General features: G+C 41.5%; 1 protein-coding gene across 1 annotated transcript in view; it reads right to left on the bottom strand.

The window, feature by feature from the left end:
• si:dkey-162b23.4 (sodium/hydrogen exchanger 9B2) overlaps positions 1 to 11,839 on the bottom strand; it is a 21,138-nt gene extending 9,299 nt beyond the window's left edge. The window contains exons 1-5 of the mRNA XM_023998390.2: positions 11,464 to 11,839; positions 4,665 to 5,055; positions 2,959 to 3,139; positions 2,018 to 2,188; positions 308 to 450 (exon numbers count right to left, since the gene is read on the bottom strand). Coding sequence (XP_023854158.1) covers positions 308 to 450; positions 2,018 to 2,188; positions 2,959 to 3,139; positions 4,665 to 4,766 — 597 coding nt within the window. The 5' untranslated portion in view covers positions 4,767 to 5,055; positions 11,464 to 11,839. The remainder of the gene's footprint in view (positions 1 to 307; positions 451 to 2,017; positions 2,189 to 2,958; positions 3,140 to 4,664; positions 5,056 to 11,463) is intronic.
• Positions 11,840 to 23,645: the final 11,806 nt, after the last annotated feature.

The following is a 23,645-nucleotide window of genomic DNA, read 5'->3' as shown; positions in this document are numbered from 1 at the left end:
GAATTCTTACTGGTTGGTAGGTGATCAAATACTTATGTCATGCAATAAAATGCAAATTAATTATTTAAAAATCATACAATGTGATTTTCTGGATTTTGAAGTGTACCTATGATAAAAATGACAGACCTCTACATGCTTTGTAAGTAGGAAAACCTGCAAAATCGGCAGTGTATCAAATACTTGTTCTCCCCACTGTATATAGTTTGAGGGGATTCTTCCTTTAACACAGGAACATAAATAATAAAGACAAGTACTAAACACTAAAAGCATTGGCCTATGGAGAGAGATGAGTGTTTCATTGACATACCGAGCCGTCCAATCCCAGGCCTGCTCGGGCCAGGATGACAGCGAGGGCAATGTTCCTCAGGGAGGCGGACCATCGGAAGTCGATGTACACGGCGTCCGTTACCACGGGGATATTACGCAGCAGGAAGCCCGTCAATAGCATACCTGTAGAGAATGACAGAAAACAATGATACTTTATCATACTATTATAATAAATTGAATATTTTTATAAACACCCCGTATTCTTTGGACTTTCTCTCACAGCAAAAGGGGCAAAAAACAATGTCTTCCTGTTGTTCTGAAGACAACATCGTTTTGTTAAGAGTTAAACAGAGATCTTGAGGCTAAGATATTATTCCCATCTTCACATTGGTTCAAATGCCAAGAAATACACCTTTTATGATAGCCTGGGAACTGAATATTAAAAAGGTTGAAGATCAATTGGTTTAAGATATCAAAGGCTTCTAGGCATAGGAGTCTTTTGAGAGTAAAGGAAAAACGTTTCCAAGTAGGAATAATGCGAACATTGGAGTCTTTAATCTACTGTATGAAATTGAATTGCCTTTGAAGGTCAGAAAGATCAATGTGGTCCTGTGTGGTTCAATTGGTAAGAGAGTGGCATTAGCCAACGCCAGGGTTGTGGATTTGAGGCAACGTAGGCCAAAAAAAGGTCTGTTCAGTTCAAACAATGAAACGGGGACTTTGAACTGGGAAACAGAGTTCCTCTGGGTTTACAAAATGAAAAACAGGGGTTGGAGAGACATTAACTATCAAAGATGTACATCCAACAATCAGGACTTCACTTCTGAACTATGGGAGTGGCCTCTGTCGGATAGACACTACACAAACGATCAAAGATGAAAAATCAAAAGACCCAACAAACACTTATTTATCATCTACAATCTCCTTTCTGGACTGTTGAAAGTGAGGAGTAGGTTGTGAATCTGAACGTCTGACTTCTATCTTCTTGTGGGCTGAACGAGTGACCACTGTCTTATTATAGGGGTCTATGCAAACTACAGGACTTGTCATGTGGTTACCAGCATCAAGAGAGACTTTGGTCAAAGCTGCACCGTGTCTCAACCAAGTCTCTATTGTATGTTAAGAAATGCAAATACATTTGAATTCACTCCTTATCAGTCTAAGTCAACAAGGTTGTTCATTTGGTTAGAAATGGAATAAGGTGGGATATAAACTCACGTCACTGTCTAGGTATGGTAGCAACACATGTATGACGTACTACACACGAAGTAGCAGTGTTGGCAAAGCCAGACAGAATAATAAGAGACTGTTTGACCATGTTACATGCAGGTGAAACAGTCCCATTTGACATGTATAGTAAAGAGTACTAGTGAGGGAACAAGCAAGTGCATGCATGCTAAATATAGTGAGTGGGTGTGTTTAATCTGAATGTGTGCTTACTATAGTAAGTAGTTGTGTGTATGTGTTCTATCTACTATAACAGCAGATATATATTACCAGCAGCCAGGCCACCACTCCCATATCAAAGACAAAGAAAAAGATGGCGTCTCTGACTGTTACTAAGGAACATGTATGGCATGCAACACCCTGAAGATGCCATTTTGTCTCACTCTCAACAAGTGAAATGAGGTAGAGGTTACAGAAAATAACCTGTTGTATGCTGCACATATACATGCGTTCACGGACAAGACAGAGCCCATCACCTACAACACATATATACACACACACTCTCTCCATTCGCATTACCTACCCAGTAACGGGGGAAAGGGAGGCAGTTTGGGCAGCTGTATGAGGCCCACCAGTTTGCCCGCGGTGACGGAACAGATGAAGAGCACGGTGATGCCGAACAGGTTCCCCCCCGGCAGACACTCCTTCTCTGTGATGGACCACACCACGCCAAACAGCACTAATGCAATGAGGACTGGGAAGGAGGAGAGGTCAGAAGTCAGTACGTGGCCAGTTAGCAGGTTGTTTGTTTTTGCCTTTCACCTGACAAATAAAATAAAATGTGCTGTACTTGATTTGGATTGCAAGGTAAAATGGTTTCAAAGGTCTACTACTAAGCCTAAATGTTAACTTGTATATTTCAGTACATCAGGGACAGTGGGTAGTGCCTTGGTCCATCTGTAAATCTACTCCATTTGTGCTATATAAATGCCTCAGGGTACAACTGTGGCACTGTTCAACAACGTGCGCTGGATGAAAATCAGCAATTCTAGAGTACCTTTGTTCCCTTTATTGACACACACAGGTTCTACAAACTCAAGCCTAACATATTACCCTCTCTCTCTCCCCATTTTCCACTCGCCCAAGCACAAAACACTACAAGATGCCAACCCCTGATCCCATAGCAATGTCACCAAGGTAACATTTATACGGTAGCATTAGTCCCCCCTGGACTAATGAAATAAAACACAGACCACAATGGCATTATCAGCACATTGTAGCGTTATGAAGGTTCATTAGGCAAATATTGTATCTCTATTCTGGTGTCCATAGAAGTAGAATTACATTTTTATGGGCACCAGCATAGAGACACAATATTAATCAAATCAAATGTATTTATATAGCCCTTCTTACATCAGCTGATATGTCAAAGTGCTGTACAGAAACCCAGCCTAAAACCCCAAACAGCAAGCAATGCAGGTGTAGAAGCATATTAGAGTGGCCTATTTCTATGCTGGTGCCCACCCTTGGTGATGAGGGAGGACAGGAGGCCTCGGGGCGGGCAGGGGCATTCCCGGCGGAGCCTGCCACAGCAGATGACCGGGGGGTCGGTGTTGGTGCCCGCATCCACCACCGGGTTACGGGGGATGAAGTAGGTCTCCTCCGTGACTTGGGGGGTGGAGCTCCGGCTCACCACCACCTGAATCTGGTTCACACCCAGGAACAACCGGGGGGCAGAGACATGGAGGAAAAGGGTCTTAGTTCCAAATGAAAATGTGTCAGTAGCCATACTTTTTAATTAAACTTTCTTACTACAAAAATGCCATTTCAATACAAGCTTCTGAAAAAGTAACACGCTATTGGATATTTGTTTATTATTTTGCCAAAGAGACGCTTGACACGAAGGGACACTTCGATGTTTTTCAAAACTTGCTTCCAAAAAGCATCCTTACGACTCCATCGTACTCCGATCCCCGTTAAAAGGTGCAATACGCAGAAATTGCTCCGCCATTTCCTGGTTGCTAAAATTTTAATAGATCGCTTAATTTCAGTTTATGTAACAAAACAAGCAATGTATAGTGTATGTGTAACCTTTATTTAACTAGGCAAGTCAGTTGAGAACAAATTCTTCTTTACAATGACGGCCTACACCAGCCAAACTCAGACGACGCTGGGCCAATTGTGCACCGCTCTATGGGACTCCTAACCACGGCCTGTTATGATACAGCCTGGAATCGAAACAGGGACTGTAGTGGCGCCTCTTGCACTGAGATGCAGTGCCTTAGACCGCTGCGCCACTTGAAGTAGAGAATCATTGTACCATTTAAACCTCAGTGAAATAGATTTTCAATAACCAAATATATTGTATTTTCAGCTGTTTGAAGCTGGTGTACAAAACCAAAAGATGCAAAAACAAACTTAACGGAAATAGTGCAAAGAGAACAGCTCTTGCTTTCAATGAGAATGACTGATCTATAACTCACATGTCTATGCGAATTTGGAGAGGTCGCCCAAAAAGTTGCATATTGTAGCTTTAACTTCTTGAGTTTAAATTATTGCAATCTTTCAAGAGAGAATGACTGTGGTGTCAGGAACATGTTTTGAGTAGCCTCGCCTAACAATTGAAAGCTGATAAGAATGGTACTGGAGCAAATGCCAATGCTACTGGCTTTTTTGCCTCTGTTCCTTTGACACACCTATGTTAAGTGGTTCTTCATTGTTGACAAAGAGGTTAGTCACACTAACAAAACACTACTGTTTAAGTAATAGTTCTCATGCTTATCATAAAGAGTAGATACGGACTTTTACTACAAAAGAGTGTGCCACGATGAGAACAGTTAGTGTCATGAAAAAGGCTGTTGTTCCAACTTATACCCCACTCTGTGGAAAAAGAGGCTGGCAAAAATCATGGGAAAATCTGCTGGTAGGGTACATCTCAAGGTATGTTTCAAATGACCTAACAAAAACGTCAGCAATGATGATTTTACTTTTCTTTTCCCGTAAATAATTGACCCCATAAATGCATAATGCCAAATAAGAGTGCACCGTACACTGCCAATAGGAAATGTAAACTAATGCCTTCAAAACTGATTCTAGATCAATGTGTGTGGAACTACTATTATGCCAAAGCTTCCGGTCAGCCATGGCTCATAGATTCAGCGACTCAGTATCATGAAATGATGTAAAGGCTATCTATTAGCATTTTGGCTAAAGCACTAGATATACTTTACCTCTGCATGGTTCGTTACTGGCGAGGCTCCGGCACTGTGTTCTAGGTCCAGCAAGGGAGAAGGTGTAGGTGGCTTCGACTTGGGCTGGTCGTCCTCCATCATGGCATCTAGTAGAGTTCACTTTCTCCTCCTCGCTACACTAACCTCACAGCAAACGCAGTGGGGGGGTGGGGTTGGCCACCGGTACATTGCTGCTCTGCTCCTGTTGTATCCCAAGGTCTGACTGTCCAGCACTAGCTCCCATTCACCTCTTCATCAGTCAAAGGCAGTGAGAGTGAGTGTTTGCTTGGTGGAATTGGCCAGAGAGGCATTTGAGGCAAACACGGCTGTAGAGATAGGAGGTGGAAACCAGCCAAATGCAGGAGCAATCAAAGGTGAAGGTAAGCAGTAACTGTAAAACAGACAATAAAGACGGAGGTTTTCAAATTTCAGCATTCTGCTATCAGTATGGAATGAGACTGGGAATAAGGGCATCAATGCATGAATGAAGAATTTCCTCTTTAACTTCATATAGAAATCATACTATGTTATTAGCTACATTGCCACCACTCTCCTTCTCCTATGATAAAGGCATTCAATATAATGGCATTTCAATTACAGCAGTATCCATTTTATCGGAACCAAGCTGAAGTTCGATTACTTTATATAAACACGTTCCATCCACAGTTTTTATGCAGTAAAGTCATACTGAATAAGAATAAATTGTAACAGCTGTGATGGAAACAGGAAGTTTCGGTACAATTTTATAAATGCCGACAGATAATTTGTTCGTTCAACATGGTTGGATCTTTTTGAGTCTATAAAATGTATTATGCGCAAAATTGCAGTGGAAACACCTTTATGCATAACTATTGATACAGCATAATAAACCATCATATCTGAGTAAACTTGGGAGTCATGTGATGATATGGTGTGTGGTCCTCCCACTACAACTCGGGAAACCATTGATTAAATAAATGATGAACTTCACAGGGTGGCGACAATGCACGGTGATGAGCTTGATGCTGCTTTCCAATAAATATCTAGGGTCTTATTCTGGTGACATGATGATCGGTGCTTGACTGCCGTTCGACAAAAAATACAAATATTCTCATCATGTAGACTAGCCTACCCGCACGCGGAAGTTCCTTTCATAGGATAACCAGATCCAAAGTAATTATTATCCATCGGGTGATTGGTTGAGCCTTATTTGAAGGCGTGACATCACTTTGAGCCCTTACCAAAACAATGGCAGACAATCTCTCTCCCCTCTGATCTAAAACTCAGTAACAAGTGACAACCCTAAAACCAGTAGTAACAACCAACTTCAATGACAGTTATCTAATATTCCCGCACCCCAATAACATTGTCGCCGAGGAGGGCTTGTTAGCTAGCTACAGGGTTTGAGTCACCACAGACGTTTTATTATAAAACAGCTCAGCTATCAACGCTAGCTAGACTGTGTCTAGACTCAGGAGCTCATGGGCACATACTAGACACGTCACATAGGATCCAGCTGCTTAGATAAGATTCCACCATGGGCAACAACTGGCTACTAGTTCGTTTTCACAAAAATGTTAGACTCATAGCTAGTTTATCCAGTGATCACCACATGTAGAAGGATAGCTACTGATTGAAATGTAGCATGCTGGCTCACACTGGCCAGGCAGAAGCCATCTCGCTAAGTTAACAGTTAGCTAATAGTGGATGCCAAACTCAGAAGCTCACGACCTAAAATAGCCAACTGGTTAGACATGATGGCAACAATGTCTGAAAATGAACTAGTCGCCAGTTAAATATGTTCAACTCATAGTTAGATTAGCCACTGACCACTGCATTTAGGAGGCTAACTAAATGTTAGGATTTATGTTTATGCACTATAGCCTGTTAGCATATTGTTTGAAGATGAATATTGTTTTGTTACACACACACAAACAATACAGAGGGGGGGGTGTGTGTGTGTAGGAGTAAGAACTGACCAACACAGGCCATAAAAGCTGTGGACAGTCTGGCGAGGGGAGGGGTGCATCTCTCTAGGCCAACCAGGAGGTTAGAATACTGGACAATACCATATTAGGAACTGTTTCAGTGTAGAATCGACAGACACAAGACGGATCTAATCTACCCAGCAACCAGATGTGGACAAAAGGAACGCGCCAAGGGGCTTGGACAAATCCGAGGGCCAGCAAAGGCGGGGCAAAGTCTAAACCGCGCCCAGCCTCTACTGTGATAGGCCAACAGACGCGTTGGAACTACGTCATCACGGTATAAGAACAGCTGTTTACGTACTTCCTGCAGTTCCCKGTTTACCCTGCGTGGTGATGCAGCGAACCCGTATATACGAAAATTGCATTTGCCATTCATTGTTTGCGGTAATTAAACATAATTAAAGAAAGTTAGCAGACCTTGCTTTTTATTTATCCTGACACCGGATGTGTTACACGCAGTGTTCACATAAATTACTAAAATGTAGATAGCTAGCTCACTGGCCAGGCAGTAGCCACTACTAGCCAACTAATTGTGGATTTCCTGGACTTTCAAAATCCTAATGTCGCTGAGCCTTTCACATTAAACTTCCACCTTTCCTGTAGTTTATTTTTGTATTCAAATAACTTTTTATTGGTCACATACACATGGTTAGCAGATGTTATTGCGAGTGTAGCGAAATGCTTGTGCTTCTAGTTCCGACAGTGAAGCAATATCTAACAAGTAATCTAACAATTCCACAACAACTACTTAACACACAAATCTAAGAAAATGAATGGAATAAGAATGTATACATATAAATATATGGATGAGCAATGGCCGAGCGGCATAGACAAGATGCAATAGATGGTATAAAATACAGTATATACACATATGAGATGAGTAATGCAAGATATGTAAACATTATTAAAGTGGCATTATTAAAGTGACTAGTGATCCATTTGTTAGTGGCCAATGATTTCAAGTCTATATGTAGGCAACAGCCTCTCTGTGTTAGTGATGGCTGTTTAACAGTCGGAAGGCATTGAAATTGAAAAATAACTTCGGTCTCTGTCCCAGCTTTGATGCACCTGTACTGACCTCGCCTTCTGGATGATAGCGGGGTGAACAGGCAGTGGCTCGGGTGGTTGTTTTCCTTGATGATCTTTTTGGCCTTCCTGTGACATCGGGTGCTGTAGGTGTCTTGGAGGGCAGGCAGTTTGCCCCCGGTGATACGTTGTGCAGACCGCACTACCCTCTGGAGAGCCCTGCGGTTGTGGGCGGTGCAGTTGCCGTACCAGGCGGTGATACAGCCCGACAGGATGCTCTCGATTGTGCATCTGTAAAAGGTTGTCAGGGTTTTGGGTGACAAGCCAAATTTCTTCAGCCTCTTGAGTTTGAAGAGGCGCTGTTGCGCCTTCTTCACCACATTGTGTAGGTGGACCATTTCAGTTTGTCTGTGATGTGTACGCCGAGGAACTTAAAACTTTCCACCTTCTCCACTACTGTCCTGTAGACGTGGATAAGGAGGTGCTCCCTCTGCTGTTTCCTGAAGTCCATGATCATCTCCTTTGTTTTGTTGACGTTGAGTGAGAGGTTGTTTTCCTGACACCACACTCTGAGTGCCCTCACCTCCTCCCTATAGGCCGTCTCGTCGTTGTTGGTAATCAAGCCTACCACTGTTGTGTCGTCTGCAAACTTGAGTTGGAGGCGTGCATGGCCACGCAGTCATGGGTGAACAGGAGCGGGCTGAGCATGCACCCTTGTGGGGCCCCAGTGTTGAGGATCAGCGAAGTGGAGATGTTTCCTACCTTCACAACCTGGGAAGGCCTGTCAGAAAGTCCAGGACCCAATTGCACAAGGTGGTGTTGAGAGACCCAGGGCTTCAAGCTTAATGATGAGCTTGGAGGTTACTATGGTGTTGAATGCTGAGCTGTCGTCATTTTCTTTTATTTTACCTTTATTTAACTAGGCAAGTCAGTTAAGAACAAATTCAATGAACATCATTCTTACATAGGTATTCCCCTTGTCCAGATGGGATAGGGCAGTGTGCAGGCGATTGCATCGTCTGTGGATCTATTGGGGCGGTACGCAAATGGAAATTGAAGTGGGTCTAGGGTGACAGGTAAGGTGGAGGTGATATGATCCTTGATAGTCTTTCAACGCACTTCATGATGACAGAAGTGAGTGCTATGGGGCGATAGTCATTTAGTTCAGTTACCTTTGCCTTCTTGGGTACAGGGACAATGGTTGCAATATTGAAGCATGAATGGGATAGGGAGAGATTGAATATGTCTGTAAACACACCAGCCAGCTGGTCTGCGCATGCTCTGAGGACACGGCTAGGGATGCCGTCTGGGCCGGCAGCCTTGCGAGGGTTAACACGTTTAAATGTCTTGCTCATGTCGGCCACGGAGAAGGAGAGCCCATAGTCCTTGGTAGCGGGACACATCGTTGGCACTGTGTTATCCTCAAAGCGGGCAAAGGTGTGTAGTTTGCCTGGAAGCAAGACGTCGGTGTCCGTGACGTGGCTGGTTTTCTTTTTGTAGTCCGTGATCGCCTGTAGACCCTGCCACATATGTCTCGTGTCTGAGCCGTTGAATTGCGACTCCACTTTGTCTCTATACTGACAATCCGCTTGCCTTGCGGAGGGAATGACTACACTGTTTGTATTCGGCCATATTCCCAGTCATCTTTCCATGGTGAAATGCGGTGGGTCATGCTTTCAGTTTTGCGCGAATGCCGCTATCTATGTTGCCAACGTAGTGGTGCGCACACTGAACGATGTGGCACAGATGGTGTTCACACATTTCAAGATTCTTCACCTGTTCGTGAGGATTCTCGATACCACGTGTTCTCGTGAAAACAATTATGTGATTACATTTAATGTAGCTATGAGCTGAGTGTGGCGGTATTTCAAATATAAAGAGCTGGGTAGCTCTTTTGCTAGTTGTCCTGATGTATATGAATACGTGCCAGGAGATAAGATATGAATATCTATAGCTAGCTCCCACAGCCGTTCCAAGCTAGCTAGCTATATTGAACTAAAATATGACATTTCAAAGATTTGACTGAGTTACAGTTCATAGAAGGAAATCAGTCAATTTAAATAAATTCATTAGGCCCTAATCTATGGAGTTCACATGACTGGGCATGGACGCAGCCATGGGTGGGCCTGGGAGGGCATAGGCCCACCCACTGGGGAGACAGGCCCAGGCAATCCGAATGAGGGCTTTATTACAGACAGAAAAAAACCTAAGCAACCACAGGTGAAGAAGCCGGATGTGGAGGTCCTGGGCTGGCGTGGTTACACGTGGTCTGCGGTTGTGAGGCCGGTTGGACGTACTGACAAATTCTCTAAAACGATGTTTGAGGTGACTTATGTTAGAGAAACAAACATTAAATTATCTGGCAACAGCTCTGGTGGACATTCCTACAGTCAGCATGGCAATTGCACACCCCCTCAAAACTTGAGACATCAGTGGCATTGTGTTGTGTGACAAAACTGCACAGAGGCCTCTTATTGTCCCCAGCACAAGGCGCACCTGTGTAATGATTATGCTGTTTAAAAATCAGGAGAAATGCTCACTGACAGGGACGTAAACAAATTTGTGCATTTTAGAGAAATAATATTTTAGTTTTAATGGAAAATGTATGGGATCCTTTATTTCAGCTCATGAAACATGGGAGAAACACTTAACATGTTGGGTTTAAATTTTTGTTCAGTATAGAAAGAGATACCATAACGTTAGTTTACGCGAGTTACCTTGCCTCACCTTACCAAGTACGGTTATATTTACACAATAGTACGGTTATATTTACACAATAATACGATTATTGTGGATCATCAGATTAATATAATAGTTAGTTTAAAACGTTTACATGCTTTGCCAGAATAATGATTTTGCTAATAATCCTGTTTAACGTTACATGGACACATTTGAAATCAGGCTACCTGTTGGGATTTTTTTTTTATAGCAGAAAATCTAAGAAAATCTAAATAAACATGCGCTCGTACATTTATTAACAATAATAATTTGATATTCAACAGATTATGGCAGAAGGCCGAGTATGGCGTTAAGTAAAGTGTTTACATGACTATTTTAAATCGGCGTAACGTCAAAATCGAAGTAAGCATACACCGATTAAAACACCGGGTTTTCTAAGCAAATTTTGGAATTATTAGGGCACGTTAACGCTTAATTGGCGTTCAATCACTAATTGATCTGCGCATGTGCCGGCACCGGTAGCTCGAGCAAACGGTTTAGAAATCGTTTTCACATACACACTTTATATGTCCGAACTATTGTTGTGTGCATGTAACCGTCCTCAAGTCTCGACGTCAAACTGCAAAGTTACCACACAGACTCAATATTGCAAAGCAGCCATCAGGCTAGTGAACATGATAACCAATGCCGTCAAAAAATATGACCCGCAACGTTGTTTATGCCAGTAAACTACGCTGACCGACATTAGTTAATCCAATTTTGAAAAGGCAAACACTAATCAATGCTAGGTTTAACGCGAGACCATATGGCACCTTTTGGAACCTAGCTACTTTAGCTGGCTAACGTTATTCTCAAGCCTATGGCATATGGTCTCGCGCATTAGTAACAAACTAGCTAGTTGGCTTCATTATCGTATCTTTACATTCACATGATTCATATCGACGGCCTTTAAAAAGTATTTATTCCTGTAGACGCTTAAAACATAACTACTTAACACTATGACTAACTATTATTATGCCCCAACTAAAAGCGCACTCAATTACCGGGCACAAACCTTCAGAAAAATAGCTACCAACTGTTGTTTTATAAATCACACCATAAAGTAGTCACCATGACTTGTCACTCACCTCAAAACGCAATAACTGCCATGCCCATTTTATGAACTGTGTGTGCCTGCTAACGGATTCCACAGGATTAGTGATGTCCACTCCTGCACGGAGTTGCTACAGTATGTGATGATGGGCAGGAGGGATGACAAGACCATCCACATGAGATCAGTGTGTATTATTACAGTAACACACCGATTTTAATTCAGGATTTTGACTGCTACAAGGCAAAGCAACAAAATAAAAAAAAATTACATAATTTTCAAAAAAGAAACATACATAGCAATAGTAGTTAGACTTATTGATCGAATCCGTATAGTGTTCGTTCAATCAAAATCCAAATGATATGAATTTCTACTGCATGACATTTTTTTCTAATCTCATCCACAAATTGTTATTCAAGAACAGAAAGGCGTGGAGAGCAGCAGCTTCAACAGGATAAATACACACGGAAAGGCGTGGCTAAACGTGACCACGCCCCTGGGTAGGGTACGCCCCTGGGTAGTTTACTCCCATTGCTCCCACGTGTCACGCTAAACCAGGTATTCCCAAACTGGGGCACGCAATGCCGTAGGGGGTACGCCAAATAAAAATGTGATTCACATTTTTTTTTTAAATAAAATTTCACATTTTCAAACAGTCCATTTATATTTTACAACAGGGCTATACATTTGGGTGAGGTTTTTTTCTCGTCTGAGTAGCCTCCTTTCACTGTCAAAAATAAAAATGTTATTATCTAGTGTTATAACAACACAATGTCAAAAACAGGTAGCCTAGTTAAATAATTAACATCCAATCACATTAACCATTACTCTCTCGCTGGAATTCCACTAACGATCCGTATGTAGCCAAACTTAGATGTTGCTCATTCCGTTTGCTCGAAAATGGATAAATGGTTAAAAAAAGTAAGTCCATAGAGACACATTCCAGCTCTACTGGTAGTACTGCTACTACCAGCAGTACTACACCTGCACCTGTCGACGACACAAGTTGTTCTGCTTCCACGAGCACATCCAATGCTAGCATCAGTAATTCTACATTTGTTGTTAGCCCAGCTAGCATGGACACTGACAGTTGTGAATCTGATGCAGCCGAAGAGCTACTCCCCCTTAACCCCCTTAACCGGGAAAGCACCGAACAACAGACAGGGACGTTGGACCATAGAAGAGGCGCAAATATGATGAGAACTACATTGATTTGGGGTTCACTTATATTGGGAGTAGTGCCTTTCCTCAGCCACAGTGTGTTATATGTGCAAAAGTACTATCTCACAACTCAATGAAACCTTCACTCTTGCGAAGACTTTTAGAAACAAAACATGCCAATTTGAAAAAATTAGCCACAGGAATTTTTTGAGCAAGAATTAAGAAGACTTTTGAGTAGTAATACATGTATAGCAACAGATACCATTAATAAGAATGGGCTAGAAGCATTTCATATGGTGAGCTACCGAGTGGCTAGGACAGACAAGCACCATACTATTGTGGAGGACTTATTTCTTCCTGCTGCCACGGATATGGCTGGGACAATGCTGCGGAAAAGGCCCAAAAAACTATACAGACAATATCTTCATCAAACAACACTGTTTCACGACACATCAGTGACATGGCAGGAGATGTTTTTAAACAATTACTGCTTTGCATACAAGCCAGTGAATTCTATGCGTTAACAGCTGGATGAGTCAACAGACGTGGCGGGCCTGGCACAGCTCCTGGTATATGTCTGTTACGTTTATGGGGGGTCAATTAAGGAAGACATCCTCTTCTGCAAACCACTGGAGACCAGGACAACAGGAGAGGATATTTTTAAAGTACTGGACAGCTTTGTGACATCAAATGGACTTTAGTAGTCAAGACGTGTTGGTATCTGTACTGATGGTGCAAAAGCCATGACAGGGAGACATAGTGGAGTGGTAACACGCATGCAAGCACTTGCTCCCGACGCCACTTGGGTACACTGCAGCATCCACCGAGAGGCTCTTGCTGCCTGACAGCTTGAAAGATGTTTTGGACACTACAGTGAAAATTGTAAACTTCGTTAAAGCAAGGCCCCTGAACTCTCATGAATTTTCTGCACTACACAATGATATGGGTAGCGACCATGTAACACTTTTACAACACGCAGAAGTGCGCCGGTTATCAAGGGGCAAAGTATTGACACTTTTTTAAAATTGAGAGACGAGCGTAACGTTTTTGTTACTGACCATAATTTTCACTTGTCTGACCGCTTGCATGATGACGAGTTTCTCACACGACTGGCCTATCTGGGTGATGTTTTTTCTCACCTGAATGATCTGAATCTAGGATTACAGGGAATCTCCGCAACTATATTCAATGTGTGGGACAAAATTGATGCTATGATTATGAAGTTGGAGCTCTTCTCTGTCTGCATTAACAAGGACAACACACAGGTCTTTCCATCATTATTTGATTTTTTGTGTGCAAATGAACTCATAGACAATGTCAAATGTGATATAGCGAAGCACCTGAGTGAGTTGGGTGCGCAATTACGCAGGTACTTTCCCTAAACGGTTGACACAAACAACTGGATTCATTATCCCTTTCATGCCCTGCCTCCAGTCCACTTACCGATATCTGAACAAGAGAGCTTCATCGAAATTGCAACAAGCGGTTCTGTGAAAATTGAATATAATCAGAAGCCACTGCCAGATGTCTGGATAGGGCTGCACTCACAGTATCATGCCTTGGCAAATCGCACTGTTGTAACCATGTAGTTGAAGTACGTACCTACAGTTGAAGTCGGAAGTTTACATACACTTAGGTTTTTCAACCACTCCACTTGTTAACAAACTATAGTTTTGTCAAGTCGGTTAGGACATCTACTTTGTGCATGACACAAGTAATTTTTCCAACAATTGTTTACAGACAGATTATTTCACTTATAATTCACTGTATCACAATTCCAGTGGGTCAGAAGTTTACATACACTAAGTTGACTGTGCCTTTAAACAGCTTGCAAAATTCCAGAAAATTATGTCATGGCTTTAGAAGCTTCTGATAGGCTAATNAAGGCCTACCTTCAAACTCAGTGCCTCTTTGCTTGACATCATGGGAAAATCAAAAGAAATCAGCCAAGACCTCAGAAAAAAATTGTAGACCCCCACAAGTCTGGTTCATCCTTGGGAGCAATTTCCAAATGCCTGAAGGTACCACGTTCATCTGTACAAACAATAGTACGCAAGTATAAACACCATGGGACCACGCAGCCGTCATACCGCTCAGGAAAGAGACTGTTTGGCCATAATGACCATTGTTGTGTTTGGAGGAAAAGGGGGAAGCTTGCAAGCCGAAGAACACCATCCCAACCATGAAGCACGGTGGTAGCAGCATCATGTTGTGGGGGTGCTTTGCTGCAGGAGGGACTGGTGCACTTCACAAAATAGATGGCATCAAGAGGAAAAATTATGTGGATATATTGAAGCAACATCTCAAGACATCAGTCAGGAAGTGAAAGCTTTGACCAAATGGACAATGATGCCAAGCATACTTCCAAAATTGTGGAAAAATGGCTTAAGGACAATACAGTCAAGGTATTGGATTGGCCATCAAAAAGCCCTGACCTCAATCTTATAGAAAATTTGTGGGCAGAACTGAAAAAGCGTGTGTGAGCAAGGAGGCCTACAAACCTGACTCAGTTGCACCAGCTCTGTCAGGAGGAATGGGCCGAAATTCACCCAACTTATTTTGGGAAGCTTGTGTAAGGCTCCCCAAAACGTTTGACCCAAGTCAAACAATTTAAAGGCAATGCTACCAAATACTAATTGAGTGTATGTAAACTTCTGACCCAATGGGAATGTGATGAAAGAAATAAAAGCTGAAATAAATCTTTCTCTCTACTATTATTCTGACATTTCACATTCTTAAAATAAAGTGGTGATCCTAACTGACCTAACTGACCTCTTCACCTTGGTGTTTGTGTATTGAGGTGTGTTACTTGTATATAACAGATTCAATTAAATTAAAAAAACAGATTAAGGGAAAGGGAATGTCAAGGGGGATACCTAGTCAATTTTCCAACTGAATGTATTCAACTGAAATGTGTCTTCCGCATTTAACCCAACCCCTCTGAATCAGAGAGGTGCGATTACTCATAAAACGCTCAGGAGCACTAACAAGCAGCAGATCTCTCTGTTGTGTTTACAAGATATCCCAGGGCCTCTTGGAGAGGACCATCTTTGAAGTTTAGTGCATTATCAAATTGTACTGACATGTCAGGATACTGCTGAGCAAAGTGCTGCTCAGCACTCGCTCTTTTCTTCAGACGAGAAGGGATCGGTCCCAAAGATTTATACCCTGGTCAATGTAGATCCCACATCTCCCCTATACATGTCTGCCTGTACTGTGGAGCAATGCACCAGCTCTTCCCCAGTCTTTTAAGGGCATCCTCATCCATACTCTGCCAAGTGATTGGGTATTCCTTTGCCTGCAAGATTGTGAGATGGTACACCAAAAAATAAGCAATGTTAAGATAACTATTTGAAGTCAGCAAATTTAAGAGATAAAGAATATGGACAAATGTCATATTTTTGTTCCAGACGTCACTAACACCTCATTTAACTAATTGTGGTTTAAATTGTAGGCCAAGAAGAGTTGAACATTGTGTTTGTCCTGGGCAGCAATACAAATGTGCACAGAGTGCAGTTTCCTGGGACAGAAATCACCCACGTCTGTATTTTAGAATGAACTTCATATGTTATAATGAGCTGACAATTGTGCGTGATAGAGAATAACATGAGTGGACTGAAATGTATATATATATACTGTATATCATTTTAATTAAAACGACAACAATATAATACAATGCAATATAAAGACAATACGAATGGCCACTCCACTGTGGGTGCTCTGGTCATTGGGTATGCTTGCCCCCACCCGCCCATAGACGCTGGCAGGGTGCCACCATGACCAGCACACACAGTGTGAAACCAAAACACTAAACATAAATAACTAAACACAAAACATACAATAATCACATTCCCACCCTCACACCTGATTGGAGGACCTCAAGCAGTTATACTGTGTATTTGTGTATGCATGTATTCCCACATTTATTCAATCAAACCTTCAGACGAACCTATCAACCTATCTTTCCCAGTAAATCATCATTCTGCCGTTTCCTCTTGCAATACATCCCTCATTTCTACCATTGTGTCTCACTAAGGACTTGAACCTCTCTCTCTCTCTCTCTCTCTCTCTCTCTCTCTCTCTCTCCTCTCTCTCTCTCTCTCGTCTCTCTTCTCTCTGCTCTCTTCTCTCACAGAAGTTTACCGATTTGCTCGTCTGTCCTATGCACCTTGTTTTTGAAGCCCCCCCCCCCCACCCCCACCCCACCCCCCCCCCCCAACTGCTCTGGTCAGTGGGTGCCTTGTCCCCACCCGACCCGAGATGCCGTCAGGGCGCCACCAGGACCAGCACATCACAGTGCTCAAGCCGTGAAAGCCAATACACTAAACATAAATAACTAAACACAAAACATACAATAATCCCATTACCACCCTCACCCCTGATTGGTGGACCTCAAAAAGTTATACTGTATATGTATATGCATTTATTCCCACATTCATTCAGTCAAACCTTCAGACAGCCACATATCAACCCATCTTTCCCAGTAAGTAATCATTCTACCATTTCCTCTTAAAATACATCCCGCCATTCTACCATGGTGTCTCACTAGGGACTTGAACCTCCCCATCTGCAACATTTATGCCGAAATTGCCCCACCAAAAAAACATGATATTTCCTATTGAAGGACTGTGGTCCTTCAAATCCCCCAACATTAAAGTTTGCAGGTCCAACCGCGACCTGATATTATGGCATAACATTTTTGGACCTGACTCCAAAAACAAGCCACAGATTGACAGTACCATTCGAGATGCTCTATTGATTCTGTTTCTGCGTGGTAGTCTGCACAGAGATAACTGTTGAATGCCCCATATACTGAGCATTATTTTTGTAGTGCAAATGTTCTATAATATCTTAAATTGAAAAGCACCGATTGATGCGTCAAATGTTGTTTTGTATATCAGTTCATAAATCCAATGGGATGGTTTTAAGACATCGACAATCTGTTCCCAACTATCTTGAATTTTATGCAAAATAGTTGTGAACCCTCGTGACGGTAGGTGACACTGATACATTCTACGATTTACATTGAGTGTACAAAACATTAAGGACACCTGCTCTTTCCATGACATTGACTGACCAGGTGAATCCAGGTGAAAGCTATGATCCCTTATTGATGTCACTTGTTAAATCCAATTTAACCTGTGTAGATGAAGGGGAGGAGACAAGTCAAATAATGATGTTTAAGCCTTGAGACAATTGATACACAGATTGTGAATGTGTGCCATTCAGATGGAAAATGGGCAAGACAAAATATTTAAGTGCCTTTGAATGGGGTATGGTAGTAGGTGCCAGGAGCACCGGTTTGTGTCAAGAACTGCAACGCTGCAGATTTTTCACGCTCACAGTGTCACGACTTCCGCCGAAGTCGGTCCCTCTCCTAGTTCGGGCGGCGTTCGGCGGTCGACGTCACCGGCCTTCTAGCCATCGCCGATCCACCTTTCATTTTCCATTGGTTTTGTCTCTTCTTCCCTCACACCTGGTTTCAATTCCATTCATTACATGTTGTGTATTTAACCCTCTGTTCCCCCCATGTCCTTGTCCGGAATTGTTTCTTGTAGTGCTTGTGTACGTTATGCTGGTGGATAACGGGTTTTGTTTGACCCATTCATTTATTGTTCTGTTGACGGTGGTTTTTATGTTTATTAAACGACACCGTTGTAAATCAGTTTTCGCTCTCCTGCGCCTGACTTCTCTGCCGCCAGTATGCACCCCGTTACACAAAGTTTCCTGTGTGTAAAAAAATGGTCCACCACCGAAAGGACATCGAGCCATTTTGACACAACTGTGGGAAGCATTGGAGTCAACATGGGCCAGCATCCCTGTGGAATGCTTTCGACTCCTTGTAGAGTCCATGCCAAGATGAATTGAGGGTTTTCATAGGGCAAAAGGGTGTGTGCAACTAAATATTAAGATGGTGTCCTTATTGTTTTGTGCACTAAATTGGTCATTTTAAGCCATTATCACTTTTAATAGGTAAAAGACAAACTAATTCATTGTTTTCTCTTTTCAGTGACTGCCTCTTCCTTTTTGTGGCAGAGCTGCAATGAGTTGGTTATAATTTTGTAATGAGCGTACATTTCCTTCACCTTGATTAATTACTTGTGTGACAATTTTACCGTTTCATTTAAAAAGCAAGATACTTTAAACAGGGTTCCATTGTCAATCCACCCGAAATGGATAGTTTTAATATGTATAACAGCAAAGAGCCCCCTTTTAAAAGTTGGATGTATTTAGATACAATTTCGGTATAATAGAAGCTTTAAGAGAGAGGTTAAATGTCTTAATATTTCATAGTTTTAGCCCTCCAAGCTCATTAAAATATTCCCATTTAGCTTTATCTGGTTTGCCATTCCATATAAAATGAAATATTTTTTGCTCACATGACTTGAAATGATAATCTCCTGGAGTCGGTAGAGCCATGGATAGATGTGCAAACTGCGATATCACTAGACAATTAAGCAGGTAATTTTGATATAGATGGACAGATGTTTACATTTCCATGATTTCAAGACCCTATCTATTTTTCAAAGTTTTCTATCAAAATGAATAGTTGTAAGATCATTAAACTTTTCCCGGGATGTGTACGCCAAGCACATCAACTGCACCATCCGGGCATTTAAAAGGGAGACCACATAGCAATTGAATATTTGTGTCTTTTAGAGACCTAATTCGTAATCTAGTACACCTATCATAGTTGGGTTTTAATCCAGAGAAATTATCCAGGTCCTCAAAAAGACCCTTCACGGTTGAATTGGATCTGATTTGTATAGCTAACAATTCAATGGCCATAACAAACAAGTATGGTGATGAGGGAGAGCAACCTTGCTTTACATCTCTAAACAATTCAAAATTCTCACAGAAATAACCATTATTTATGATTTATTTATATCAAGGAGTGTTATGCATGACTTTTATCCATTTTATGAGAGATTCTCCGAAATCGAAATAACCAGACATTTATAGATAAATTCTAGCATACTTTATGGAAGGCTTTCTCGAAATCTTCTATAAAGATTATTGTCACGTTCCTGACCTATTGTTCCTTTTTCTTTTATTTATTTAGTTGGTCAGGGCGTGAGTTGGGGTGGGTTGTCTTTGTGTGTTTTTGTATTGTCTAGGGTGTTGTATGGTTTAGGGCAGGGGTGTCAAAGTCAAATGGACGGAGGGCCAAATAAAAAATTTAGCTACAAGCCGAGGGCCGGACTGTTCGAATGTTCATTGAAAAATTTTTAAATGACGCATATAGTCTAGTGAACCTAATTGAACCTACTGAAAACCTAACAAATATATTCCAATATGATCAGATAAATAAAGCAATATTTTCTTATGGCTCTGTCAGTAATCTTTAATTTTTCAACAGACACAAAAGACAAATTTCCTTTTATAATAAAAATCCCCATAACATGAACATTAAATGAAAAGAAACCGGTAATTCAAGGCACCATCAGTAGCCTATATTTTCTATTTTAGCAAAAGTGGGCTAAATTTACTTCAAAGAAAAAAACAATAATAGCAATTTTCTATCATCCACTCAACTGAAAATATTTTTAAAAATAATTGGATTGAAATACAATAAATAAAGTGCAAAAATCTATTAATCAAAAACAACACTTTGTTTAAGGAGAAGTAACATGCAGTGAAAACAAATATTAAACTTTAACTTTTAAACTTGAACTGAGTAAAAACTCTAAATATGTGATTGCACAGTAATGTTCACTTGTTTGAGGTTGAGGGTGATACTTGGTGGTGTCCCATCTTTTTCCACAAGTTCATCAATGTTCGGGGTAAGGCTCTGAGCTGAGGAAATCCTCAGAATTGAAGTGGAGGTGTTCAGCAGTAAGTCGACTTCTGTGTGATGTTTTGTTCAGGTTCATCAAAGAAAACAGTTGTTCACACAGGTATGTGCTGCCAAACATAGACAACGTTTGAGCAGCCTGGATGCGCAGCTGGGGCATTGTGTCGGGGAGGAAACGGGCGAACTCCGCAGCACCCACTGCCGCATATTTTTGCCCTCAGTGCATCATTGCATTGGAGGTTCAATCAACTCCATTTGGAGGTTTGGTGGTGAGCTTTCCACGTCAACAGCAAATGGGTTACCGAGCAGTTCCAACCTGCTTTTTTTGTGCTTCAAAGTCAGCAAATCGGCGTCGAAAGTCAGCGGCAAGCATACCTATTTTATCAGCCAACTGTGCGCTCGGGAACGCACTGGTAGAGAGCTCACCGTTGCATTGTGGGAAATGTAGTATTGGTGCGTGTAAAAGATCTGCGGCTGCCCGGCTTGCTGCGGTCTGCGGGCCGGTTCTAAATAATAAATCAAGATCATCCCCAGGGGCCGTAAAAAACCTTCTCGCGGGCCGGGATGTGGCCCGCGGGCCTTGACTCTGACATATATGGTTTAGGGGTTAAGTAGAGTAGATGGGTTATGTGTTTAGTATATGATTGTCTAGGAAAGTCTATGGTTGCCTGAATTGGTTCTCAATCAGAGACAGCTGGTTATTGTTGTCTCTGATTGGGAGCCATATTTTAAGGCAGCCATGGGCTTTAGCTGTTTTGTGGGTAATTGTCTATGTGTAGTGTTTGTGTCAGCACTATCTGTATTATTAGCTTCAACGGTCGTCAGTTTTGTTTATTTTGTTAGTTCGTGATTAGTTGTTTGTTTTGTTTTCTTGTTTGTTTGTTTTTTCTCTCTTCTTAAAATAAAGAAGATGTATTTTGCACACGCTGCGCCTTGGTCCTCTCTCTCACAGCAAGACGATCGTGACAATTATACCTGGTTTCCCTGCATTCTCATAGTGTTCCATTTTTCTAACAATTGTCTAATGTTATCTCCAATATATCTTCCTTTTAAGAATCCTGTCTGATCGTGATGAATAATATTCAGTAAGACCTTCTTAATTCTATGAGCAATACATTTTGCCAATATTTTTGCATCTCAACATTAAAGGGTGAGGGGCCTCCAATGTTTTTAGAGACTGGGCCTTTATACTGTCCCCCTGGCTGCTGCTTCAGTAGGACAGAAATCCGACCCTCTTTTTGTGAGACAGTTTATCATTTATACAGTATATGAATAATTAAAACATGCTAATAGTGGATCTTTCTGTAATTCATAAAATGTTTGACGAATCTCTACTGGAATGCCATCAAGCCAGGTGTTTTGGAGTCAATTGTGTGTCTCTACTTCTATTAAACAGTAGTGATGTTGAACACTGCTGAATAAACTCCTGACTAAACTCATGGGATAGGGTGATTTTCCCGCTGGACTGGAGGTGCCCAAGTTCTACATCTGTCTGGCTGATGGGGTGGGATGTGCTTCAACCTGAGAACAGAACAGAAACAAAAGACCTTGTGGGGAGAAATTAACCTCACTGCTTAAATTTCTACTAAGCTATGCGGAAGTGTTTTAAGAAGGTCATTCCAAGGATAATTTTGACATTTGATGTTGAATTTTAAGACCCCTTGAAGTATCCCGAAATAATGTCTACAATTTTTTTTATGAAAATTGTAATTTGGCCTTATCTGCTATTAGGCCATACAAACGCATTGAATAACAGATTCACTACATGAAAAAAACAGATAGTCCTCCCCCAAAATGTAAAGAAAGTTTTTTCTGAAGTGTCTGTCTTATATCTGAGAGGTATAAGAAACATCAGGAAACATGAATATATATTTTTTTACATGCATTTGACATATTTTTTTCTGGCACTAAACAGTCTCTATATATCATTCCATAAATGTAGCGGGGGACCTTCAGACAAGTCTTGTGGGGCCTGTGAGCATCCTAGAGCAAAACAACCAACACGTACGTATACGTGGGAATCTCATCTTTCCACAGAGGGGTCATAATAGGGGTTGTACAGAACATTTTGTGACAAGACCAATTCTCGGGATGTCTCTGGACTGACAAACATTGCTCTAGCTCTGTCACCTTTCAGCTCAGATGCAGAAGTGCGACATAGGCAGATGCATCCAATGCAAAAAAACATATCTAGCTTAATTAAACTGAAATATTTTTATGGGGAATTGTTTATTGGGCTAATTAGATTTCAGCGGGGTGCGGACATCGACTTGTTTTTTATATCGGATGTTGTTAAAATGTCTTACCTCCAAACCAGTAGGGCACAACGGTTTTGTCCTGCCAAGTCAATTCAATGGAGTGAAATGAATGCATCAGTTGCCACCTGTCCCTGAAAAAATATGTAGTACCAGTCAAACATTTGGACACACCTATTCCTTCCAGGATTTTTCTATATTTTCACTATTTACATCACAACTATGTAATAACACATGTAGAATCATGTGGTAACCAAACAAATGAAAATATATTTTATATTTGAGATTCTTCAAATTAGCCATCCTTTGCCTTGATGACAGCTTTGCACACTCTTGGCATTCTCTCACCCAGCTTCACCTGGAATGCTTTTCTAACAGTCTTGAAGGAGTTCCCACATATCTTTTCTAGACATTTTCTGATCTTTTTTTCAACTAATTGGTCTTTTGAAAAATCACATAAAATATTTTTATATCAGATGTTTTTCAGATCTGATCTGATTGGTCAAAAGACCAATTAGTGAACAAAGATCAGAATTGGGCTGCCTATGTAAAGGCAGCCTATTTCGTCTACACCTGTCTGGAAATATGGGCACAATCAGAATGTGGACAAGATCAGGATAAAGAATGTATGTTAGAACCGGGTAGCCTATAAACAGGGCTTTTGTCTCCTTGGCAACCTAGGCAACTTTGACCTTCTACCCCGACAAAACAAACTTTTCTGTATTTATTTTGCTCTGGGGAAGGAATGCATCTTTCAAAACTGGATAAACAAAAATAACAACTCCATACAGCATTAGCACCAACTGATCATTGAATATATACACATGGAACAAATCACAATGTCAACAACCCATCAAACAGCGAGTACGGTCTGGGAACATTACTAGCTAATCTGAATTTCATCGCCACCTGATCAATTCAACCCCTTCATGTAGGCCTCTCTCTCTCTCTCTCTCTCTCTCTCTCTCTCTCTCTCTCTCTCTCTCTCTCTCTCTCTCTCTCTCTCTC

This window comes from Salvelinus sp. IW2-2015, linkage group LG13 (genome assembly GCF_002910315.2).
Source record: "Salvelinus sp. IW2-2015 linkage group LG13, ASM291031v2, whole genome shotgun sequence".
Classification (NCBI taxonomy): domain Eukaryota; kingdom Metazoa; phylum Chordata; class Actinopteri; order Salmoniformes; family Salmonidae; genus Salvelinus; species Salvelinus sp. IW2-2015.
This window is presented reverse-complemented; position numbering and strand designations above follow the sequence as displayed.